A 20,320-nucleotide genomic window follows, 5' to 3' on the forward strand; every position below is an offset into this window, starting at 1 on the left:
TAAAAGCAGCTTGTCTCTTTACCTTGGCTGTGGTAAAGCTCAAACTCCATCAACATGAATAGTGTCCATTCATGTCTGTTACTCCTTTGTATCATAGCCATAATGCTGGAAACTGTTGCTGAGTTGATAGGTGTTTAGACACTTCTCTATAGACAAAATGGCTGTGACCCAAGGAAAGGAATGAGGTACTCTTGGTACATGAAGAGAAGGGTACGCCAAACTGTGGCCCACAGGCCAGATCCAGTGCCCCTGGTAACCCTTCCCCCACATGAATGAAGTTTACTGTTTCACAGGGGAGGCTACCATTGTTGCCACCGATCTCCTCCATGTTTGCTCTGCCCAGCTACTTCCATGTTCTGCTGCCTCAGTGGGCTCTGAGCCCACTGGAAGCTCTGTGTCTTCCTGGAAGACACAGGTGGGCACAACAAACATGGGGGGAGATTGGTGGTGATGGTAAACTCTGGTCATTCTACGGAGACGGTTTCCAGCACAGTTTCCAGTTTGAAGATAGCTGATGTAGAGGTATGTTCCTTCTCTGTTCACTACAGAGACTCTCCTGGTTTGCTTTACGAACGCTTTTTGAAACTAAAGCTGTACGGGGGGGGCCCATATCCGCAGATCCCATATCTGCAATCTCACATAACCGCAGATCAGGTCCATGGGACCCCATGCACATCCCTTCAGGAGGAGAGCTGGACTGCTACAGGTAAAAAAAGCAACTTCCAGTTTTATTGTAAAACTGAACATGATGTTTTTATTGCCATATAAAGTATTCTGAGGCTTGGAAACGATCAAACCATAAGTAACTTTTAAAAAACCTGTAACAGTCATTCTGAGGTCCGCAGAGGCTGTGGGCGGACATGCACTGTCTCTGCAGGGTTCAGAACACTCTCCATAGGGTGGGGGTGTCCCCCTGTATCTGCTGATTCAGATATCTGTGGGGCATTCTGGAATGGAACCCTCGTGGGCAAATGTGGTGCATGTCTGCTTTTCCAATCTGGCATTCTGGTTGAGAGGAAAACAGTGAAAAGTGACTGGGGATTTGAAGAATCTGCAGGTAAGGTTAAACACCCCACACCATCTGCCGATGATGCTCTACAAATCTGCTTACCCCTACATTTGTGTCCCTGGGCAAACCTGTGCTTGCTTTGCAAAATGTTCTAAGGCAAGTTTCAAAAAGAATTGATGATGCAGTTAAACAGTGCCAGTTAATTTTGGTGTTTCTTTTTTTAAACATGAACAACAGCCCACACCATGCATGCACACGGTTGTGGGCAGAATGACCAAGTACTTTTATTTTTACTCAATGTAAAAAAATTGAGGCAGCAGGTTGGCAGGAGATGCCCATTTCCACATCTGCCCACTTTCCTCCACTGCTCCTCCTCCTCTTCCTCCTCCCACTCCCTGGATTGGAAAAGGAAGAAGAATAGATAGGAGTTTCAGATGCTCTAGGCCACAACTTTCCTCTCCGCCAGTGGTGTTGGTAGGGGGTGTGGGCCATATCAGGTGAGGCACATGGGGGGGGGGGGAGTTGACACCATTCCTGGCCAAAATTTTAAAAATCCTGGTATTTTCAAATAATACAATCATATATCATTCAATGTGTAATTTCATGCAGAATGCAAAGAAACAAACCATGCTGAAATTATTCTGTCTAGTTATAGCCAAAAAACCGGTGAGGCAGGGCAATGGTGCATCACTGCCTGGGGTGTTGCCCCATCCACTGCAAAGGAAGAGGTCCGTCATGGAGGTGAAGCACTGGCCTCCTGCAAACCCTAGTTACACCACTGCTCCCCACTGCACTTCCTTTTCTTCTCTGTTCTCATCTTCCTTTTGCAACCCAGGGAGCAGGATAAGCAGAGTCCAGTGCCTCATCAAGTAAGGGGGGCAATATTTCCCACACAGCTTCAGGAACTGGGAGGCCCTGAGCTGGCCCTGACCAAAGTCCTCTCCAAGGCAGATGTGGTGATGATACTTTGCAACCTGTGCAGAGACTCCATGAAAATCTGTGGGGTGAGGGCGTGTCAGGATTGCTGTGCTGTATGGATCCACCAGGAGGATGGATCCACCTCACATCGGCCTCCCAGCCTCTTCAGAAGGCCTCCCAGACACGGCCAGAAACAACTTCTGCTTTATGTCTGCAACTTCTGGTCGCATCTGGGAGGTGTTCTGAGTTTGGGAAAGGCCCACAGCCCACTCTATGAGCCTTCCCCAGCCTGAGAACACGTCCTGGATGCAACCAAAAATGGCTTCTAATTGAGCATGGGAGGCCTTCTGAGGCCCTTTGAGCTGCTTGGCATCCACAGATGCTCAAATCAGTGGATGCTGAGCCTGCAGATAAGGAGTGCCCATTGTTTTAATATTTAAATACCGCTCCAAAATACAAATACATATATGAAAAATTCACAAAGCAGTTTACATTGTAAAAAGAATGAGAGATGATTCCATCCCAAAGGAGTTCATTATCTTAAAAAGAAGGATGAGGCAGATTCCAAGAAACAGCTCTTGGGCAGAACACTACGCTGGGATGAATTGGGACTATCGCTCCTCTCCTGTTAAAATTATTTAAGAGAACCACCACTTTACAAGGTGCTTTTATGTCCTGTTAGCAGGGGTCTGATATACTGAACAGTCTCATGTATCCAAGACTTAACCACCATTAAATACACATTAAAATTAATTTTCTATGAAATATGTACAGCACACACTAAATTATTCTTAAGCTCAGAACTGATTATCCCCTTAGCTACGTGCACAAGCATCTTATTTAAAAAAAAAAAAGAGATTATGCAAAGGAGTAAAATGAGCAAGCCATTTGGCACCATGAAGACAAATTACGTAAACAGCTCCAAGGTCCAAAAAGACATCAATAAGTGTGAAGATTTTCCCTGACTTCTGAAGCATTCTGTATTCACTCTACTTTCCAATTATAAGGCTTAATGAAAGTTCATGTCAGAAATCATCCCTTTTCCCTAAAGGCCAACGGGTATTAACATTTCGAGAGGGTATGGTTCATTAAGTTGCTCTGAACCTTGTGTGTATGCCATCTGAAATTTCCATGACTTTTCAGACAGAGCAGGACCATGCATTAGTGACAGCTACTGCAATCTGTATATACATTTAAATATCATATACAAAATGTATTGAATTGTGAAGTTAGAACTCCAAAACCGTGCAGGATCATACATTTGTTTCTTTTGCCTTGCATTCCATGGCACAGTTAAACACATTTGTTTCTACTCTAATCATTTTTGGGTGTTTTTTTTTCTTGTTAGTGCTGCTCTTTGCAATACTATGCAAAGTTGTGGCTTCCTATTCAGTGAATACAGAAGTATATTTTTTTCTGCTTTATGCAACAATATAAAGATTAATGATTTGAGCTATATATCACAACATCTGAGGAATCACTAATCTCTCGCCCTCTATACATAAGTGATTTTAACACACTTTTGAAATGGAACCGTCAAGCCAAAGGAGTTGGAATTGCTTTCGGCCTGATCACAGTTATGCACTTTGGAAAATTCCTTGCCAGTTGCATGTCTCCAGTGCCTTCTTGATAGATAGGCACCCACTGATAGATACTATAAGCAAGTTATTCTGCAATGCTGAAATTTAAATAGTCACAATACAGATGAGAAAAACTGCTACAGAATGGGAAGCTGAGGTACCAAAGGGACCTTCACAAGAACACACGTCTTTCAAAGAGGCCATTTAGTATAAACACATAGAGCTGAAACATTCCACATCAGAAGAAGAAATCTGAACTAAAGCTATTTCACTGCCTTATCCTCACCAAAGGACACAACTGGAAATGTGGCTGGATATAATGTTAACACATTCATTCAGTGAATCCTCCTTGCTTCAGTCCAACCAGATGCTTATTTAATGTGCTCTGTAAGACGGCTAGTAATGAGGCCCCATTACATCTAAGCAGACTGCCTCCGAACCTCTCCATTCTCACAACTCCATTCTCCCTCTTCCAAGAGTCCAGCACAGGTTTTTGGGAGGCAGTTGTACCCCTTATCTCTTCTTGTCTGTAGCAGTTTAGAGCAGTTACTGATCCCTATCCTACTTAGGGCAAACATTTATTATTTTCCTTGACATCCCACTTCTCAACACACTGTTTCCAAAGAAGAGAACAACAAAATTCAGATGAATGAGAATTCCAAGTGTACAATGACAAAACATTTCACTAGAGACACAGGTAAAGGGGTTAGGAAGAGAAAACCAAGCTAAACCCAAGGGATGTGCAAATCCAGCATGACTCGTGACTCATGTTGAAAACAAGCATTTTCGTGACTCAAAAAGACTTTTGTGTGTGTTGTGTGTGAGTCAGAGTTCTCTTTAAACTCTCCCCTGCTGTTCCAACCCATCTGTAAATAAGGCGGGAGGGAGGGAGAAAGGGGACAGAAGTGGCAAGAGGGAGGAGGGTCACGTGCAGCAGCTGCAAGGCTTACCAGTTGACCCAATCCTTTGCAGCTGTATGCAGAAGTAGAACCATTGCAGCTGGTCATTCAATGGGGCTTCCTCCCCCCAGGTAACAATGGGGCTCACAGCAGCCATGCAATTGGAAAGCGTGATCACTACAGACCTCTCCCTATCTCCTTTTTCTCTGGGGCTCTCCAGCCAATTCCAAGGCAAGAATTCCATTGGGTTCCTCTACCTGCCTTCCTTCATCCAAAAAAAAAAAAAAATCAGACCGTTCATCCTTCCTCTTATGATCATTGGTTCCTTCCTATCAGAGACGGGCAAAAGAGCCCACTCCTGCTTCCCCCCTCCTGCTTGGAAGCAAAAGCAAACTTTAACCCTTCCTTGTCTCCTGGCTGGAACCTCCCTGCTGCTTGCCCGGTCTGAATGATGGCCCCACGAGGTTTTTTCATGCTGCAAATTCACTCAGCAAGCACACTCAGACTCGAGTCTGCATGCGTGGGGATTGAGTGCCAAGTCAGGGGCCCCCTGACTCAAATATTTTGCTGAGTCTTCCATGCACATGACTCGAGTGTACATGAGTCAACGAAAAATGCTGTCACCTGACTTGAGTTCCTATCCCTGGTTAAAACTGCGAAAGAAATGATGAGTTTCTGTTTGTGGCTTTCACAAAGAGGAGGAAATAATGCTGGGCAGTGCATCACAGTATGCATTTATGTATCTGAAATTACCCATCTACTCCAAATTAAACAAATCCAACTCCTTCAAGTCTTGCCACAGGTTATATTCTCCAGACCTCTGAGTAATTTTTTTGGATCATTTCCAGCTTCAGTAATGCATGTTTGTTGAAGAATGGCAATGAGAAATTCAGTAACAGGCTTCACCAATGGCAGGTAGAGTTGAAAAGTTATTTCCTCTATTTCGCCTCCTATCTGTGCAATCCACTATAGCAGGGGTCTCCAAACTTTTTGGCCAGAAGGCCGCATGAAATATCTGACGCCAGTGCTGAGGGCTGGAAAAAATTTAAATCTAAAATTTAAATAAATATATTAGAGATGGAACTTAGATGAATGAATAAATGAATGAGTGGGCTCATTCACTCAGGCTCTCCGGCCTTCAGAACAAGCTCCAGATGCAATCAGAGCACAGCTCTGGTCATGTTCAGTCGAGTGGGCCAGAGGCTTTCAGGGAACAAGAGGCTGACTGCGGGCCGGATAGAGGCTCGCTGCGGGTCACATCTGGCCCCTGGGCCAGGGTTTGGAGACTCCTGCACTATAGCATTTGCTTTGCCATGGTACTATACTGACTGCCATGGTACTATACTATACATGCTACTATACTTATCAGCTATGACCCTCAGATCCTTTTCTTCACTGCTATTAGCTACAAGAAATCAAGGCTGCAAACCGACACACACTTCCCTGGGAATAAGCCCTACTAAACACTATGGTTTTACTTCTGAGTAGACATGCATAGGATAGTGCTGCAATTCTTTGTTCTTACCCAAATACAGAACAACTCATTAAATGTAAACCTATTTTATTTCTGCTTGTTTTTCAATGTGTTAAGATAATTTTTATTTGTAATCCTGACCTTCAAAGCACTTCTAATCCCTCCCAATTCGGTAGTATCTGCAACATTCTGCGATGTACTTTCTAACACCCTACGTCAAGTCATTTATGAATATACTAAATAGCATATGCATTTTCAAAAGTGTTGGCTCTCCCATAAGGATACAAAAGAGTGTGTCCTCAAACTCCTTCAGGCATCTATATTAGGAAACTGCCTCTTGGATTATTGAATTTCTAATATCTACAGAAGCAGGAAAGCAATTACAATTAGAGGACACCTCTAGATGGTTGGACAGGTATACTAAAAATAGGAGAGTTGAATTCTCTATCCATTGGCAGCAGCTGTTCTGACAGCGAGCAGTGATAGATGAAAGACATTTGAGGTAGCGCAAGAACTACTCACATATGCTTAAACTCTGTCTAAGTAGAACATTTTTCATACTTGGAACACAAATTTTACAGCAATCAGCTGGAATGGTTCAACATGACCACAGCTGTGTGCATAAAAGTCCTAGTCAAATAAAGCTAAACATAAACAATTAAAAAAACAGAGTACTGAGATACTTTTAAAAAAATAAGATACTCCCGTGGAGATTGAAATCAGGAGTGAAGGAAGAACATGGGGGGCATCACCTTTTCCCCTGCTAACTGATTTTCCTCTCCAAATGTCCCCTCAAGTTACTTTTCTCGTTTGGAGAAAAGATACAGGAACCAATACCTCTTCTCCTTTGATAGGGGAGGAAGCTCTTTGGGATAAGGGAGACCAAAGTTCACCCCTTCCTTTCCTCTAGCACAGGAGCCCTGATCCAAATGTTGCCCCTGCTGTTCCAGATCTAACCATGAATTTCTCACCTACTCCCACTCCACATCTAATCAATATGCTACAAATCAATATACTAATTGATACATAATATGGACTGCTACAAGAACATACCTAAGAATATGGCTGAATATAATACACAACCTGGGTTAACAGGGTGTTGTGCCTGAAAAATCTTGTTCATGTAAGAAATTTATTTTTGGTCTTCATATTTCATATTATATTACTGAATTAACTTTGGATCTACTGTGGCAATGTTATAGCATTTAAGACTTGCAGAAATACAGTCCAAAATGAACACTTGGTACTGACTGCCCATTATCTAACTACCTCTTCCTTAATCTCACTTAGGGCTCACCCAGGGCTTCCCATACTAGGGTGTCGTGATGCCCCAAGCCAGGAAAGCCCTGTCCCTTTAAAGAGCGAGAGAAGAACCCCCAGGATCACACAGCTGCTGGGGACAGGAGGTGTTTCTTTTTCTTTTTTTAAATTCACCAGCCTCTGATGCCATCATCCTGGGGGGGTCCAGGAGATCTGGGGAGCTCTCTTTAGGGCCACCTTGCACTTCCAAATGTTTAAAAATAAGAAAAAAAGGCACTTCCAGTTTTCATCACAAAACCAGAAGCGCCCTTTTTCTATTTTTAAACATTAGGAGGCACGAGGAGCCCCATGGAGGGCTCTCCAGACCCCCCAGGATGATGGCAACAGATGCTAGTGAGTTTTTAAAAAAACCCTCTCATCCCTGGCAGCAGCACAATCTTGGGATCACATTACTGCCTTAGCCCCTCCTCTGCACATACTTTCCTTGTTTCTCAAACTCCAAGGAGTTTGAAAACCTCAGGCCTAATCCATTCTAACTTTACAGTGCTGATGCAGTGCTTTATTGCACTTTTGCAACAGCATGTGCCGACAGAACACACTGGATCAATAGGAGTGGGCCATAAGACCTATTAAATAAGTTGCTATCCAGACAAGGGTGTAAGCTTTTGAAAAATAATTAGAAAAATTCTGGTTATAATCAAGCAGAGGAAGGTGTGAAATCAGCCCTATTATTTCCACTTTTCTTGCCCCATAGTCTTAGATGTCGACACAAGTGCCAAAGTGTCTCAGATATCCATGCCTTTAGGAACAGTGGGCAAAGACTAGAGGTACATCAGAATGTTCACCCAAATAAGGATGAAGTTCATTCTTTCAACAGGATATACATTTGGATACATATTCCCAATCTTAGGCCCAAATCCTAACCAACCTTCCTGCACTGACATAGCTGTGGCAATGGGGCATGTGCTGCATCCTGCATTTGGCTGAGAGTCACGGAGGCCTCCTCAAGGTAAGGGAATGTTTGTTCCCTTACCTTGGAGCTGCACTGCCCTTACCTTGTTGCTGGAAAGTTGGTTAGAATTGTGCCCTTAATCCAACAAACTAGTTTACATAAAAATTGCACATCCTGTAACTGATAATTTTTTCCTTGATTAAAAGTAATTTGGATTAAATAAAACAGGAGTTTTTCAGGGAAACTTGTGGTAAAGTTAAAAAAAAACAAAAAAGGAAAGGTTTCCTCTGCACAGTTGTGTCTGACTCTAGGGGGTGGTGTTCATCTCTGACTCCAAGCTGAGGGAGTCAGCGTTGTCCAAAGACATCTTCCGTGGTCATGTGGCCAGCATGACTAGACACCAAAGCACACGGAACGCTGTTACCTTCCCACCGAAGTGGTACCTATTTATCTACTTGCATTTACATGATTTTGAACTGCTAGGTTGGCAGGAGCTGAGGCAAGTAACAAGAGCTCACCCTCTTCTGCAGCACAAGGTCTCGAACTCCTGGGCTGCTGACCTTCCAGCCAACAGTCTAGTGTCTTTAACCACTCAGCCACTGTGCTTTGTGGTACCAGAAGAAATACAGTATCTGTGTCAGAAACTGCTAGATCAGCCATTTTCAATCTTTTTCAGCTCACGGCACACTGACAAGGCACACTACTAGTTTTTAATTACATTATTATGTTACAATTAATTTAATTAATATAACTAAGGGCACAAGCCTAACCAGGTCTACTCAAAAGTAAGTCCTATTTTGTTAAATGGGACTTATTCTCAGGAAAGTTTGGTTAGGATTGCAGCCTTAGATCATGACAATGAAAGAAATTCCCAAGAAGCTTGGAGAGGGAGGTGTATGTGGTTTCTGGAAAGGAAGAACAATGTTTTGAAGCAGGTTAGCTCAAACTGTTGATATGCTCTGATATGCCAGGAGTTGTTGGCAAAGAGAGATGAGAGCATACTGGAGAGACGGGGGGGGGGCAGTAAGGAGATGTGGCTGAAACAAGTGCAGGATTCACTGGGGTGGAGAGAGAAGAGAGAGAGAGAGAGAGAGAGAGAATGGGAGGCAACTGACTCTGGACTTTGGAAGGTGGGGAAGACGGAGGGGTGGGGAGGGGCAGTAAGAGGGGTTAACTGCAATTATGATGGGGGGATGTGTGTGCAGGAGGGGAGGAGGTGGGTGGGGGGAACAAAAGCATCACTTGCCTGCTCATTTATTCAAGAAAGAGTGCGACCAAGCCTCTGTACATCTACTCAGAAGTAAGCCCCATTATAGTCAATAGGGCTTACTCCTAGGTAAAATAGGATTGTGGCCCATACCCTTAAAGCCAAAGCCTTGCCAGGGGAGGCAACGCAGGCAGGGTCACTTTGGGGCATTGCTGGCTAGGAAAAGGGTCTCTCCCGGATCCTTTCCAGCCAGCTGCTTCTGGCTCCTACCTGCTTCCACCTTCAGGCTCACTCTCATTCCCTCCTCACTCTTGCCCTCACTCCCTCCATGTTCCCGCCTGTCAAGAGCTCTTCCAGGCTTCTCTAGCTGCCTGGCTGGCTGCCCAATCAGCGCACGGGGCAGGCACTAGCAACAGCAGGAGCGTCCAAGCCCCTGCACAGCTGCCCCTTTTTCTCCTGCTGCCGCGCGAGGCTCCAACCAACCGTGCGCAGCTTCTGCTGCTGCCGCCTGACTCCTTGGCCCCGTGGCACACCTGAGGCAGCCTTGCGGCACACCAGTGTGCCATGGCACAGCTGTTGAAAACGGCACACGGTTGAAAACCGCTGTGCTAGATTATTGCAACATCCCTAATCCAACCCTTAAAAGACCACAACAGAAAACTGCTTTAAGTTTATGACTCAACGTTGTATTACTCCAAAAAGCTAAAGCAAATAAACCAAAAAAACTGGGACATTTAGTCCTGTAGGGCCAAAGATCTCAAAAAGAAGGTAGTACCTATTTTCACAATGAACTGACATTTCCAGCAGCCTAACCACTTTGAAACATAATCAATAAGGCAAATCAAGAAAATAACTGGTCTAAAATTTTGCTTAGAACAGATGCTCTGCTGCTTGTTTTACTCCCCACTCTCATCTAGCAACAGGAAATATCTTGTATTAATTTTGGAATTAATAGCTGCCAAAATAAGCTATGTGAAATACTGGCACTGAACACAGTCCAATCTACAGGAGCATGGGAAAACAAGTGGATTGTGAGAGAGGCAGAGTGCGCCATTTGTTCATCTGAGACAAAGAGTCAGAGACAATGCCCAAAATGCATCCTATTCAACATCACTATTGTGAAAGAGTTCCACTGCATTGTGGGAGACTCTCACAGCATGCAGAATTCCTTACTATTTCAGTTAACAAAACGTGAGGAATTTTGCATGTCCCCAAAAACCTTGCCATCATGCCCAGATAAAACATGTTCAGTTTTGGACTGCTAAAAGCATCACCAGTGTAGGGCTCCCTCTGCTGGTCACAGATACTCTACACATGAAACATACAGATAAAACTATAGATTAAAAAACAATTTGTGGGACTAGGGTTTCCAATACCTAACTCATTTTCACACTAATATGGAGCATTCTTTTTCCTTCCACACAGTGAAATACTTCTAACTTCATCTTTGCTACTTCTTTAGTTATATTCAAAATCAAGAGCCTAATCAAATACAAGACTAAAAGCAGACTCCTTTTTCGTAATAAATGTTTTTTGAAAGATGCTCACATTCAAGCCTCCTTACCTTGGGCTTTTCATCCAGTATTTGCTGACGAATCTCCTTGTGTTTCTCCACCAGTCTTTCCTGCCTTTTACTCTGAGCCTCTTCTAGCTGCAACAGAATAGCAGAGTTTGATTGTATTCAGTGTGTTCACTGGCATGTTTCTTTCTCAGTTCTATACTGAAGCAATTCTATTCAGCATCTCTAACGTAAGGAAACACAGCAGAATATTCTTGGTTGGTTGGCAACCTTCAGTCTCGAAAGACTACGGTATAAGCCTACAGCAGCTGGTATTCCTAGGCGGTCTCCCATCCAAATACTAACCAGGCCTGACCCTGCTTAGCTTCCAAGATCAGATGAGATTGGGCATGTGCAGGGTAACAGTTGCTGCCAGAATATTCTTGACATTTTAAAAATTGATATTAAAAGGATTATATCCACAGGAGAATCCTAAACATGTAAACTCAGATGTCCCCCTGAATTCAAGGAGACTTGCACTTTAGTCAGGCTGCAATCCTAACCACACTTTCCTGAGAGTAAGTCACACTGAACAAAATACGACTTATTTCTGAGTAGACCTGTTTAGTATTGTCCCTTTAGTATGTTTAGGATTGTGGCCTTAATGTCAGACTTGTGGAATTTCAAGAGATTTCGTTTTAATCTAAAACAGTACATTTGCAAGGCATATGGAATTTAAGAACATTGAAGAAGAAACATTGGTAATGTATAGGTGTTAACTATAGTGTGTGTTCACGCCAAAGGATGAATCTCCAACCAGAAGGTTGGGCAACGTACACCACATAACAAATGAACATAAGGGATGAGACCCTTCTAAGTTCTTATTGATATGTGCAAAATTTGGGCTCAGCTGTCTGTGCTGCAACTTGATCTTGTTTGTTTGTGGCCTGTGCTTTACCTGAAACAATAGTTACTAAGTTTTGTCTGAGCCAATAGGCTCACTGTTGCTGAGCAAAGTGAACTGTATATGACTTTAGAGACAAGCCCTTCAGAGTTGGGAGAGGCTGAGCAGGAGGATTTTAGTGCTGAGTACAAAAGGACTTGAGTGCCCAGTGCAAAAAGGCTGTAGTGCCTTGTGCGAAAACTAGAGGCACTGCTGCAAAATTGGTGCCGTGTGCAGAGCCACTGAGGCTATAAAAGGGGCTGCCCCAGCAGAGAGCTCTCAGACCACCAGGGAAGCTCAGCAGAGAAGGAGCTGGGAGCGAGCTCTGTGAGAGATCACCAGGGAAGCTCTGCAGAGAGGAGCTGAGGAAAAGCTCAGCCGGAGACCACCAGGGGTGAGCTGCTGGAAGGAGTTGAAAGCAAGCTCTGCTGGAGCTGCAGACCTTCAGAGAAGACTCTGCTGAAGGAGTCCTGAGAGAGCCTCTCACTGGAGCTGAGAACCAGAGAGGGGAACCTCCACCCAGCCTCCAGCCCTTGGCCTGCCTCAAGTCCTGCTGCTTCAAGCCTGTCTGCCTGCCTCAAGTCTTGCTGTCCCAAATTGGGTAATTCTAAGCAAGGTTCCCTTATACTTGGTTAAAAGGTTCCATTCCTCTTAATAAAGAGTCTAAAACTTAGCTTGGTGTCAGTAGTCTCTTTCAATCCTGCTACAACATTATCCCAGAACTATTAAAAAAAAACTTGTAGAAACCGAAATGAAATGACATGAAATGAAAACATGTCAACAAACAAAACTTATCATCTGATTAGCCAAACTCAAACAGTTTTAACCTTAAAGAAAAGCATTTAATCTAAAAGAATGAGGTGGTGACTGTTCACTCACAATGCAAGCCTATGCATGTCTACTCAACAGTATATTCCACTGTGTTCAGTGGGGCTTTCTCGCGGGTAAGTGTTAGAGGATTGCAGCCTACTGTCTACTCAGCAGTAAGTTCTATTAGAAAAATAGTTAAGATTTACAGTGTTACAAAAAGTATCTTTGTCCTTCTCAGAAGATAGGTAAAGGGGGGGTGGTAATTGGTATATACTGAGTTAAACTCTCCTCCTCTGTCCCTCCCAGTTGACTATAGGTTGACAGTTACACAAATGAGCCAGAGGGGGAGTGATCTCATTGGCTGCTCTGCTGAAGGTTCTCTGGGGCCAGAGTATAAAAAGAGGAGCAAACTGCAGTTCAGGGTTGTCTGTTGGTCTGGGAGTGAAAGAAAGGAGCTTCCAGCCAAGCCTCCAACTTCCATCCATCAGTGGTCCCCCCTGCCTACCAGAGACTGATCCAGCCAGAGATCCAGTTTTAGCTTTCCAGCAGCTGAATACCCTATTTACCCTTATCTTCCAATAACCTGCCCAGCTGTAGTTTAGGAAGGGAAAGATTTAATAGGTATATGCTTAGGGGGAATCTTTATGGAACAAACAAAGCTTTAGTGTTAACAGCAAAAAAATGTTCAGGTTTATTGGCCCTGGTCAATGAAGACTTTTATCTCCTAACATATTTCCTAACAACTATGGTGGGCATTTTCAAAGAAGTGAGAACCACAGGCTGTTCGTCTCACCCCAAAGCAATTGAAAATAACTTTCCACTGATCTTTAACTGTCCACTGATCTTGTTCACTGTGTGTTGCTTAAAGGACTATGCAACTTCTTTCCACAGCCCAGTTCTTTTCCTGTTCCAAATTCCTGCACCCTAGCATTTCTAAGGGCTAATAGCCAAGCATTGCTGATGCTCAAAGTCAGTGAGTTTCACAAAATAACGGAACAACTTGACTCAAGGATAAAAGTCTTCCATACATAAAGAATGTAACAGACCACATAGGTAGGATTCTGCAGAAGGGGAGTTTGAGACCAATCTTTAAGCCCAATCAGAAAATACAGCAGAAACTATGATCAGCAAAAGATGCAAAGGACCTCCTCTCCTTGGCTGGGATTTATAGAATTACATGTAGCTGTGGTCAAGTGTACATAGAGACCACAAGAAGGAGTGTGAACACCAGGGTAAAGGAACATGAGAGGCACTGTCGGTTGCTATAGGTTGACAAATCAGTGGTGCTGAACACGTGGCAAAGACAGGCCAATAGATGGATTTCTGACATGCACAAGTATTGTCTACAGCCATATAATAGCAAACTTACAGGGAAGTGATAGAGATACAAAAAAACCACAACAATATGAACATGAAGGAGGAGACTTTGAGCATCAGCAATGGAAAACTCCGTCACAGGTTACAAGGCATAATGAGTATGTACAGTCTCATATTAGCTGGTTGCTCATCATGAGGGCCAGGTAGGAATATTTTTCTGTCATCCGAATTGGTCATGGATGGCAGTTTTTTTTTGCATACCCCAGACTGGCAAGGGAGGGAAGGTGTGTTCAATAGGTTTCATGTTTTAAAAATTGGTCACTTGTGTTTAATAAGGTGGTACAACTTAAACCAAGCCACAGTCTAGTATCTTCAAAGGGGGATGCAAGGGTAAATAGATGCCAGAGGTGGGGGAGTGGCAGTGAGATACAAGTATCTTGTTATCTGCATGCTCCCTGAGGCATCCGCTGGGCCACTATGAGATACAGGAAGCTGGACTGGATGAACCTTTCGCCTGATCCAGTAGGGTTCTTCTTATGTTCTTAACCCTGCAGCATGCCAATGATTATCCACAGCTTACTGCCACACACAAATGAGAAACTCACCTATGTTTGGAACCATATTATAAGGGGATGGTTTCCTTTTTTCTTCCTTTTTAAAATAAAGGATTAGGTTCTTACAAATGTTCTGGCAGTCTCACTCACTCACTTCTCAGAAGGTTTTCCAAAACAGTACAATCTTCAGCCTTGACATTCAGTAGAGCATTCAACAGACTAGTCACCATATCTCCCTGTAACATTATGCCATCAGCCAAAGAGAAACAGGTCACTTGGCTCAAAGACAGAGAAGCACTGATTATTGCTATTTATTGGCAATGCTTGATGTGACTCTTCCCATACTTCCCAGAGCAAGTTTTGGGCATTACTTTACCAAGCTGCAGGAGCATGATTTTTAGGTTTCTGGTACTGGGTCTTCCACTGACACCTCACATATGAAACACAGCTTTTAACGTCTCCCAGATGCCTTACCGTACAATATTGTCGGGGAGGAACACCTGAGAATCTGGTTGCTGCACAGTAAGTTCCAAAATGGCTCTTGATGATCAACGGACAATTAAAAACCACACATACAAAAATGATAGGATTGTAAAACAAAAGTAAATACAAGGTTACTCTGCTCAAAGGACTTCTGTTGCTTTTAGATCATTATTCCATTTTAAAACAGCATCATTAGAGACACTGACTTGTAAATCCCAAGCCATATTTACATACAGAACAGTTTGTCAAATTGTGAACTCACCCTTTTAATGTATTGCACCACCTCCTGGATATAGGATCGAATCATTTCTGTCTTCTCCCTGAGAGCAAGATTAAAAACTACTCAGTCCAATCAAATAATGTTAGCTTCAAATCATCATCACAGAAGCATATATGCTAGATCCTGCTACAAAGATTCTGCTGGTAAACAGCTCCTAACAGTTTGGTTAAGCTTGCAATTCTAGGCATGCTTTCCTGGGAGTAAGCCCAATTGAACACAATGGGATTTAATTATGAGTTGACATGTCTAGGATTGTGCTGTAAGTAAGGGACAATAAAAACTAAGTCACCTAGTTTGTCAGTCATTGATTATTTTAATATGGTTTATAATATGGTTTATCAGACCCCAGTAGTGGGTTATACAAACTATGTTGGTAGACAGTTTGCCAGGCTCAAAGTGTGGGAAGAAAGGTGTGGCAGCCACCCTCAGTATAGTTTACACATCATGCATACAAAAGGCTCCTTGGGGACATTATCTCTTCCTCCTCCTCCATGGGCTGGAGTTCTGTCTCAATCACAATCTGGGCTGAAATCTGAAAAATTTCCCAAACAGATTTGCCACCTCGTGGATTCTGAACTTGTTTTAGAGAAAGAGTGCAGCAAATACAGCAAAGGGGTGTCATTGCTCTCTTGCTTCACTGGAGGTAGCAAAGCACATGGGGAAGCATTTAGTGTAATCTGAGGAGCGTCTCATTCTGCAGCCTTAACCCCCCACCCCCCATGCTTGAAATGTTCCTACAAGGCAAGGCGATATTCCTTGTCCCTCACTGTCCCGGAAGCCTCAGATCACACCAAGCGGTCTAGATTGCACATAGCAGACTGCAAAATCTACTGCAGACTCTAAGTCAACTCTGGAGGTTTGGCAAAGAGGAACATGGCCATTCCTTCCAAAATGTTCTAGAGCAAATCAAGTGTCTGCTGATAACAGGTTACACCTTTCTCCTCCCCATTGTACATACAACAAAGTTCTGTTTCCATTGCCAGTCCAGTGTATTTTTTTCTTAAATTTATTCTCTTGACTTTCCCTGCTAGAAAATGCTCAGGATTGAACTTAACGGTACCGGTAACTTGGGGGAGGGGGGGCGTAAATGACCAGGCTGGATCTCAAAGAAAGAAAATATCATTGGAGGACCCTCTTAATAAAGCAACTGGTGTGCACATATCACGTCTGACAATTTTTGAATGGGAAACACTGGGGAGCGATGCCCAGAGTTAGGCATAACAGCAAGTAGGAATATGTAAAATAGAAGACCATCTCCAAACCATGGCTGGCAGCTGTATTTTAAAGCAAAGACTTTATGAATGGCTTGCTTTCATTTCTCAAACATATAAACATATATACTGTCTAGGTTGACAGCATCTCTTGAAGTTACGCTGGCATTGAAGGCCCTGGAGGGTTGCAAATGTGCCGTAAAACACGTTTTGCGCCTCCGTGGGAGGAAGCTGCGTCGGCGCATCCAGATGCGCCAATGCACAGAGGCCAACGGAGGCCTTCGCAGCAGCTTCCTCCCTGCGGCTTGTGCCAGCGCACCATGTCAACAAAAGTGGCGAAGGTAGGTGTGGAGAGGAAGCGGGAGATGGTGTTTCTTGGCAGGGGGAGGGCGGGCAATGGGTGGCCCCAGGGGTGGGCGCGCGGGGAGCCGGGGGCAGGGCTGGGACCCGGTGGTTATGCTGGATCCCAACCCCCGTCCCCGAGGTGAACCGAGCAGCTTCGAGCCACTCCACTCTCCTCGGACTTGTGCCAACTCCAGAGGTGGCGCAGGTCCAAGGAGACCCATTGGGGTGCGCAGCCCTTACCCAGGGGTAAGGGGAAGAGCTTCCCCTTGCCCCTTGCTGAGCCACTGCACCCAACGAACCTGCACTGGATGCAGCGCAAGCCTCCTGGCTTGCCTGCTCCTGCACAGGTTTGGATTGCGCTCTTACTCTGATATTGAACAATTGCTGGCTGGTTCGACTAGCTTATAGCTCACAGGTTTAGAGAGGGGGAAAAACAGGGTGTAGTCACTAGATTTTGATTCTGCATTTCACACTCTGGAATATAAGAACTGGAAGGCAAGCAAAGCAAGTAATGAACTATTCTGCGGTTTGCTGGATTCCTTTCCATCAAGCCTACTGATGGTACTAGGCTTCCCTTATAAGTCTTCAAACCCTGCTGAGCGACTAGATGTTTACAGCACCTCCACAGATCCTTACTTTTGAGGCTTTATTATCCTATCACACTAATTTCCAACACTCAATTTTTCTTTGCACAGTTTCATTTGAGATTGAATGTGTCATGTCTTTCTTCCGAGGCAACTGTTTGGTCTTTGAAATCTTCTGTTTCTTCCTGGCCCAAAAGCTGATGCTATTATAGATGGACATGCATGCACAAGTACACACTCACACAGCAGTGCCGTAATTCATTTTTAAAGAACCTTTGGGCTTACTATCCTTTGTGGAGCAATCTAGCTCCCATTTAAGCCAGCAAGAATTGGACACTGAATTCAATGAGATGTGAATTGCACCTTTTGTGATTCAGAGTTCTAAAAATAAATAGTGATGAACATATATGAAGCTGCCTACTGTGTGGTAGATATTGCCGACACAGGGGTCATCACTCCCTGCCCCGCTTGGGGAGAGCACAGTTTCAACTTGAGATTTTCTGCGCGCAAAGCAGGTGCTCTTCCACTGAGCTACAGTCCCTTCACCTTGCTTTTTTTTGTTTTAAGAGGTCCATGTATCACCCTCTAAATATTGACAGATTATCCGGAGAAGTTCTACAGAGATGTTAATTAGACCTTCCTGCAGCCATAGATACCATGGAACATCAAGGTACTGTTACGTCAGCTATGGAATCAGGCATTTGTGGGACTTCTTTACTATGACTTCAGAATGAAAAACCAGATCCTTCTCCATTGTTATCACTAAGCTATGGAACTCCTTCCCCAAAGAGGTCAATTTGGAATTTTTGCAGGTCAAAATGGCCTTGTTTTCAAGACCTTGGGAAGTGCTGGTGTTCAGGAGTACAGTGTAAGTCTGTTGAGCATTTTGGATCTAGCTGATGGGCTATTGTTTTTATACTTGTACGAATATTTAAGACTCTTTTTCTTTTTTGTTTTATGTTGAGTTTTATTTATTGGGTTACGTTTTGCCTTTCAAGCCTGAAAGTATTCAGCCACAGTTCATTTCTATGCAGAAATAAGCACTAAAAACTATCTAATATAAGCAGGAAGATGGGCAAAGCAGACTATGGGTTACAATGGATATTGATGTATAGTGCTTTGTATCATGAACCATATGGCTGTGCTTCTGATATTCATAAATAATTAAATTAAATCAATAGATCTGTGCCTGAAATATCAGGATGCAGCTATGTACAGGACTGCCTTCCAGGACAGCATCCATTAATTCCGTTTGGCAAGAACCCTGATCATGTCCTACCACTGTCATTCATGTCTTTTCAACCTCAAGACCAGAGTATTGTAATGCATCATCTGTGGGAGACTGTTACTGCCTACCTCATGATGTGAGTGTAGGGAAAGAGAGAACTAACCACAAGCATATTACCCCAATAATTCACTATCTTTATTGGACTGCCTGGGAACAACTGAAGGCATAAATTTTTGACAGAGAGTTCTAAATAGCTTGGATTTCCCATATTTTAGAGCCTACCTTTTTCCTTACACTCCATTATACACTAGCCAAGGATGCCCTTTTGATAGTACCATAGTTCAAGTTGCAAGAAAGCGTTCTTGAGTGGTGCAGCAACTGTGGAACTTCCATGAGCTATTTGTCAAAGTGCATATGTGAATATTTACTGAAAACACCCAAAGATTTTGGTCCTGATCCAGCAAAGAAAACAATCCTATGTATATCTACTTGGAAATCCCATTGAGTTCAATGGGACCTACTCCCAGGTAAGCAAGAATAGGATTGCAGCCTAAAGTAAATAAGTATGTAATATATAATAGTAAATAGTATATAGTAGTATAAAGTAAATTGTAAATAGAATGTAGGTGTGGAGGAGGATTTTGAAACTACAACAGAGAATAGGGGGTGGTTTTAGCATTTTGAGATGAGAAGTGTGGTGGGGCAATTGCATTCACAACATACTATTTTTGTTGAGGGGGGGAAATGCCACAGTTGCACCCCATTTCATGCCAGCCTCAACACACTACTTTAAAAAAGGCCAGATTATACAATCATCAACACATAGTTTGGCTCTAACACTGCAATCCCAAATAGGTCCTAAAGAGTTCAATTAAAATAAGCATGTACAGGATTGCAGCCTGTAACCCCGGTTAACCTTACTTCAGTTGGGGTTTTTGTTCAGGATGTATTTGTATTTACCACAGGTAAACAGGGAAGGTTAAAATGCCAGAATGCATGTTGTTCATTTTTAAACTGTGCTTTTATTAAAAAGCAAACACTGTCATGCAATTTTTATAAGAAAAGAAACACACAAAAATATAACATCAGAAAGGCAGGATTTTTTCTTTTCTTGAAGCTGTGATGTGCTTCTAAAGTGTTATCCGCCCTGAGTCTAAGGGACAGAAATGAATCCATCAGTAAATAAAATTGCTCACAGGAGCATTTAAGTGTCCACAAAATACTCAGTGTGAAATGATGCTCAGCTTACCTATACTGTGAAATAGAGAAAAAAGCTAACCCCTGAAGTGCAAGAATTTACAACTGGACTTACTCTTCCATTTGATTCCTGTCCTTTGATTTTGCTTCTGTGATTTTCTCCTGCCTTTTTCTGTCCATCTTTTTCTTTAATTCTTTCTTTTCTCTGCAAGAGAGTGAAGTTTTCCTTTAAAACAGAAAAAAACCCTAAAGACTGAAAGGCTACAGTTTCCTTATTCACAACTGCCTTACCTTTCACATGTCTCTTTCAGTTTCTTTAACTGACTGGTTTGACATTCCTCCGCTACATCTGTCAGCTTCTGAATAAGCTTATGGGCGGGGAAAAAAAAAACATGTCATAAATGACATGAGCCACATTTTACTGATGAACATTCAAACAAATACAGGCATGCATTGCTTAACGACCTTCCAACCTAAGGAAGGACCACATATACGACCAAAGCGGCTCTTAATGGTAATCGTATCCAGTAACTGCACAGAAAAGAATTGGTCTACACAATAAAGAGGCAAT

General features: G+C 43.2%; 1 protein-coding gene across 1 annotated transcript in view; it reads right to left on the reverse strand.

The window, feature by feature from the left end:
- The window catches only part of PLCB1 (phospholipase C beta 1), a 521,389-nt gene that overhangs the window by 48,754 nt on the left and 452,315 nt on the right, over positions 1-20,320 (reverse strand). Inside the window, exons 28-31 of the mRNA XM_066639109.1 lie at positions 20,041-20,117; positions 19,865-19,954; positions 15,167-15,224; positions 10,864-10,950 (exon numbers count right to left, since the gene is read on the reverse strand). Of these exons, the coding sequence (XP_066495206.1) occupies positions 10,864-10,950; positions 15,167-15,224; positions 19,865-19,954; positions 20,041-20,117 (312 nt within the window). The remainder of the gene's footprint in view (positions 1-10,863; positions 10,951-15,166; positions 15,225-19,864; positions 19,955-20,040; positions 20,118-20,320) is intronic.

This window comes from Tiliqua scincoides, chromosome 1 (genome assembly GCF_035046505.1).
Source record: "Tiliqua scincoides isolate rTilSci1 chromosome 1, rTilSci1.hap2, whole genome shotgun sequence".
Classification (NCBI taxonomy): domain Eukaryota; kingdom Metazoa; phylum Chordata; class Lepidosauria; order Squamata; family Scincidae; genus Tiliqua; species Tiliqua scincoides.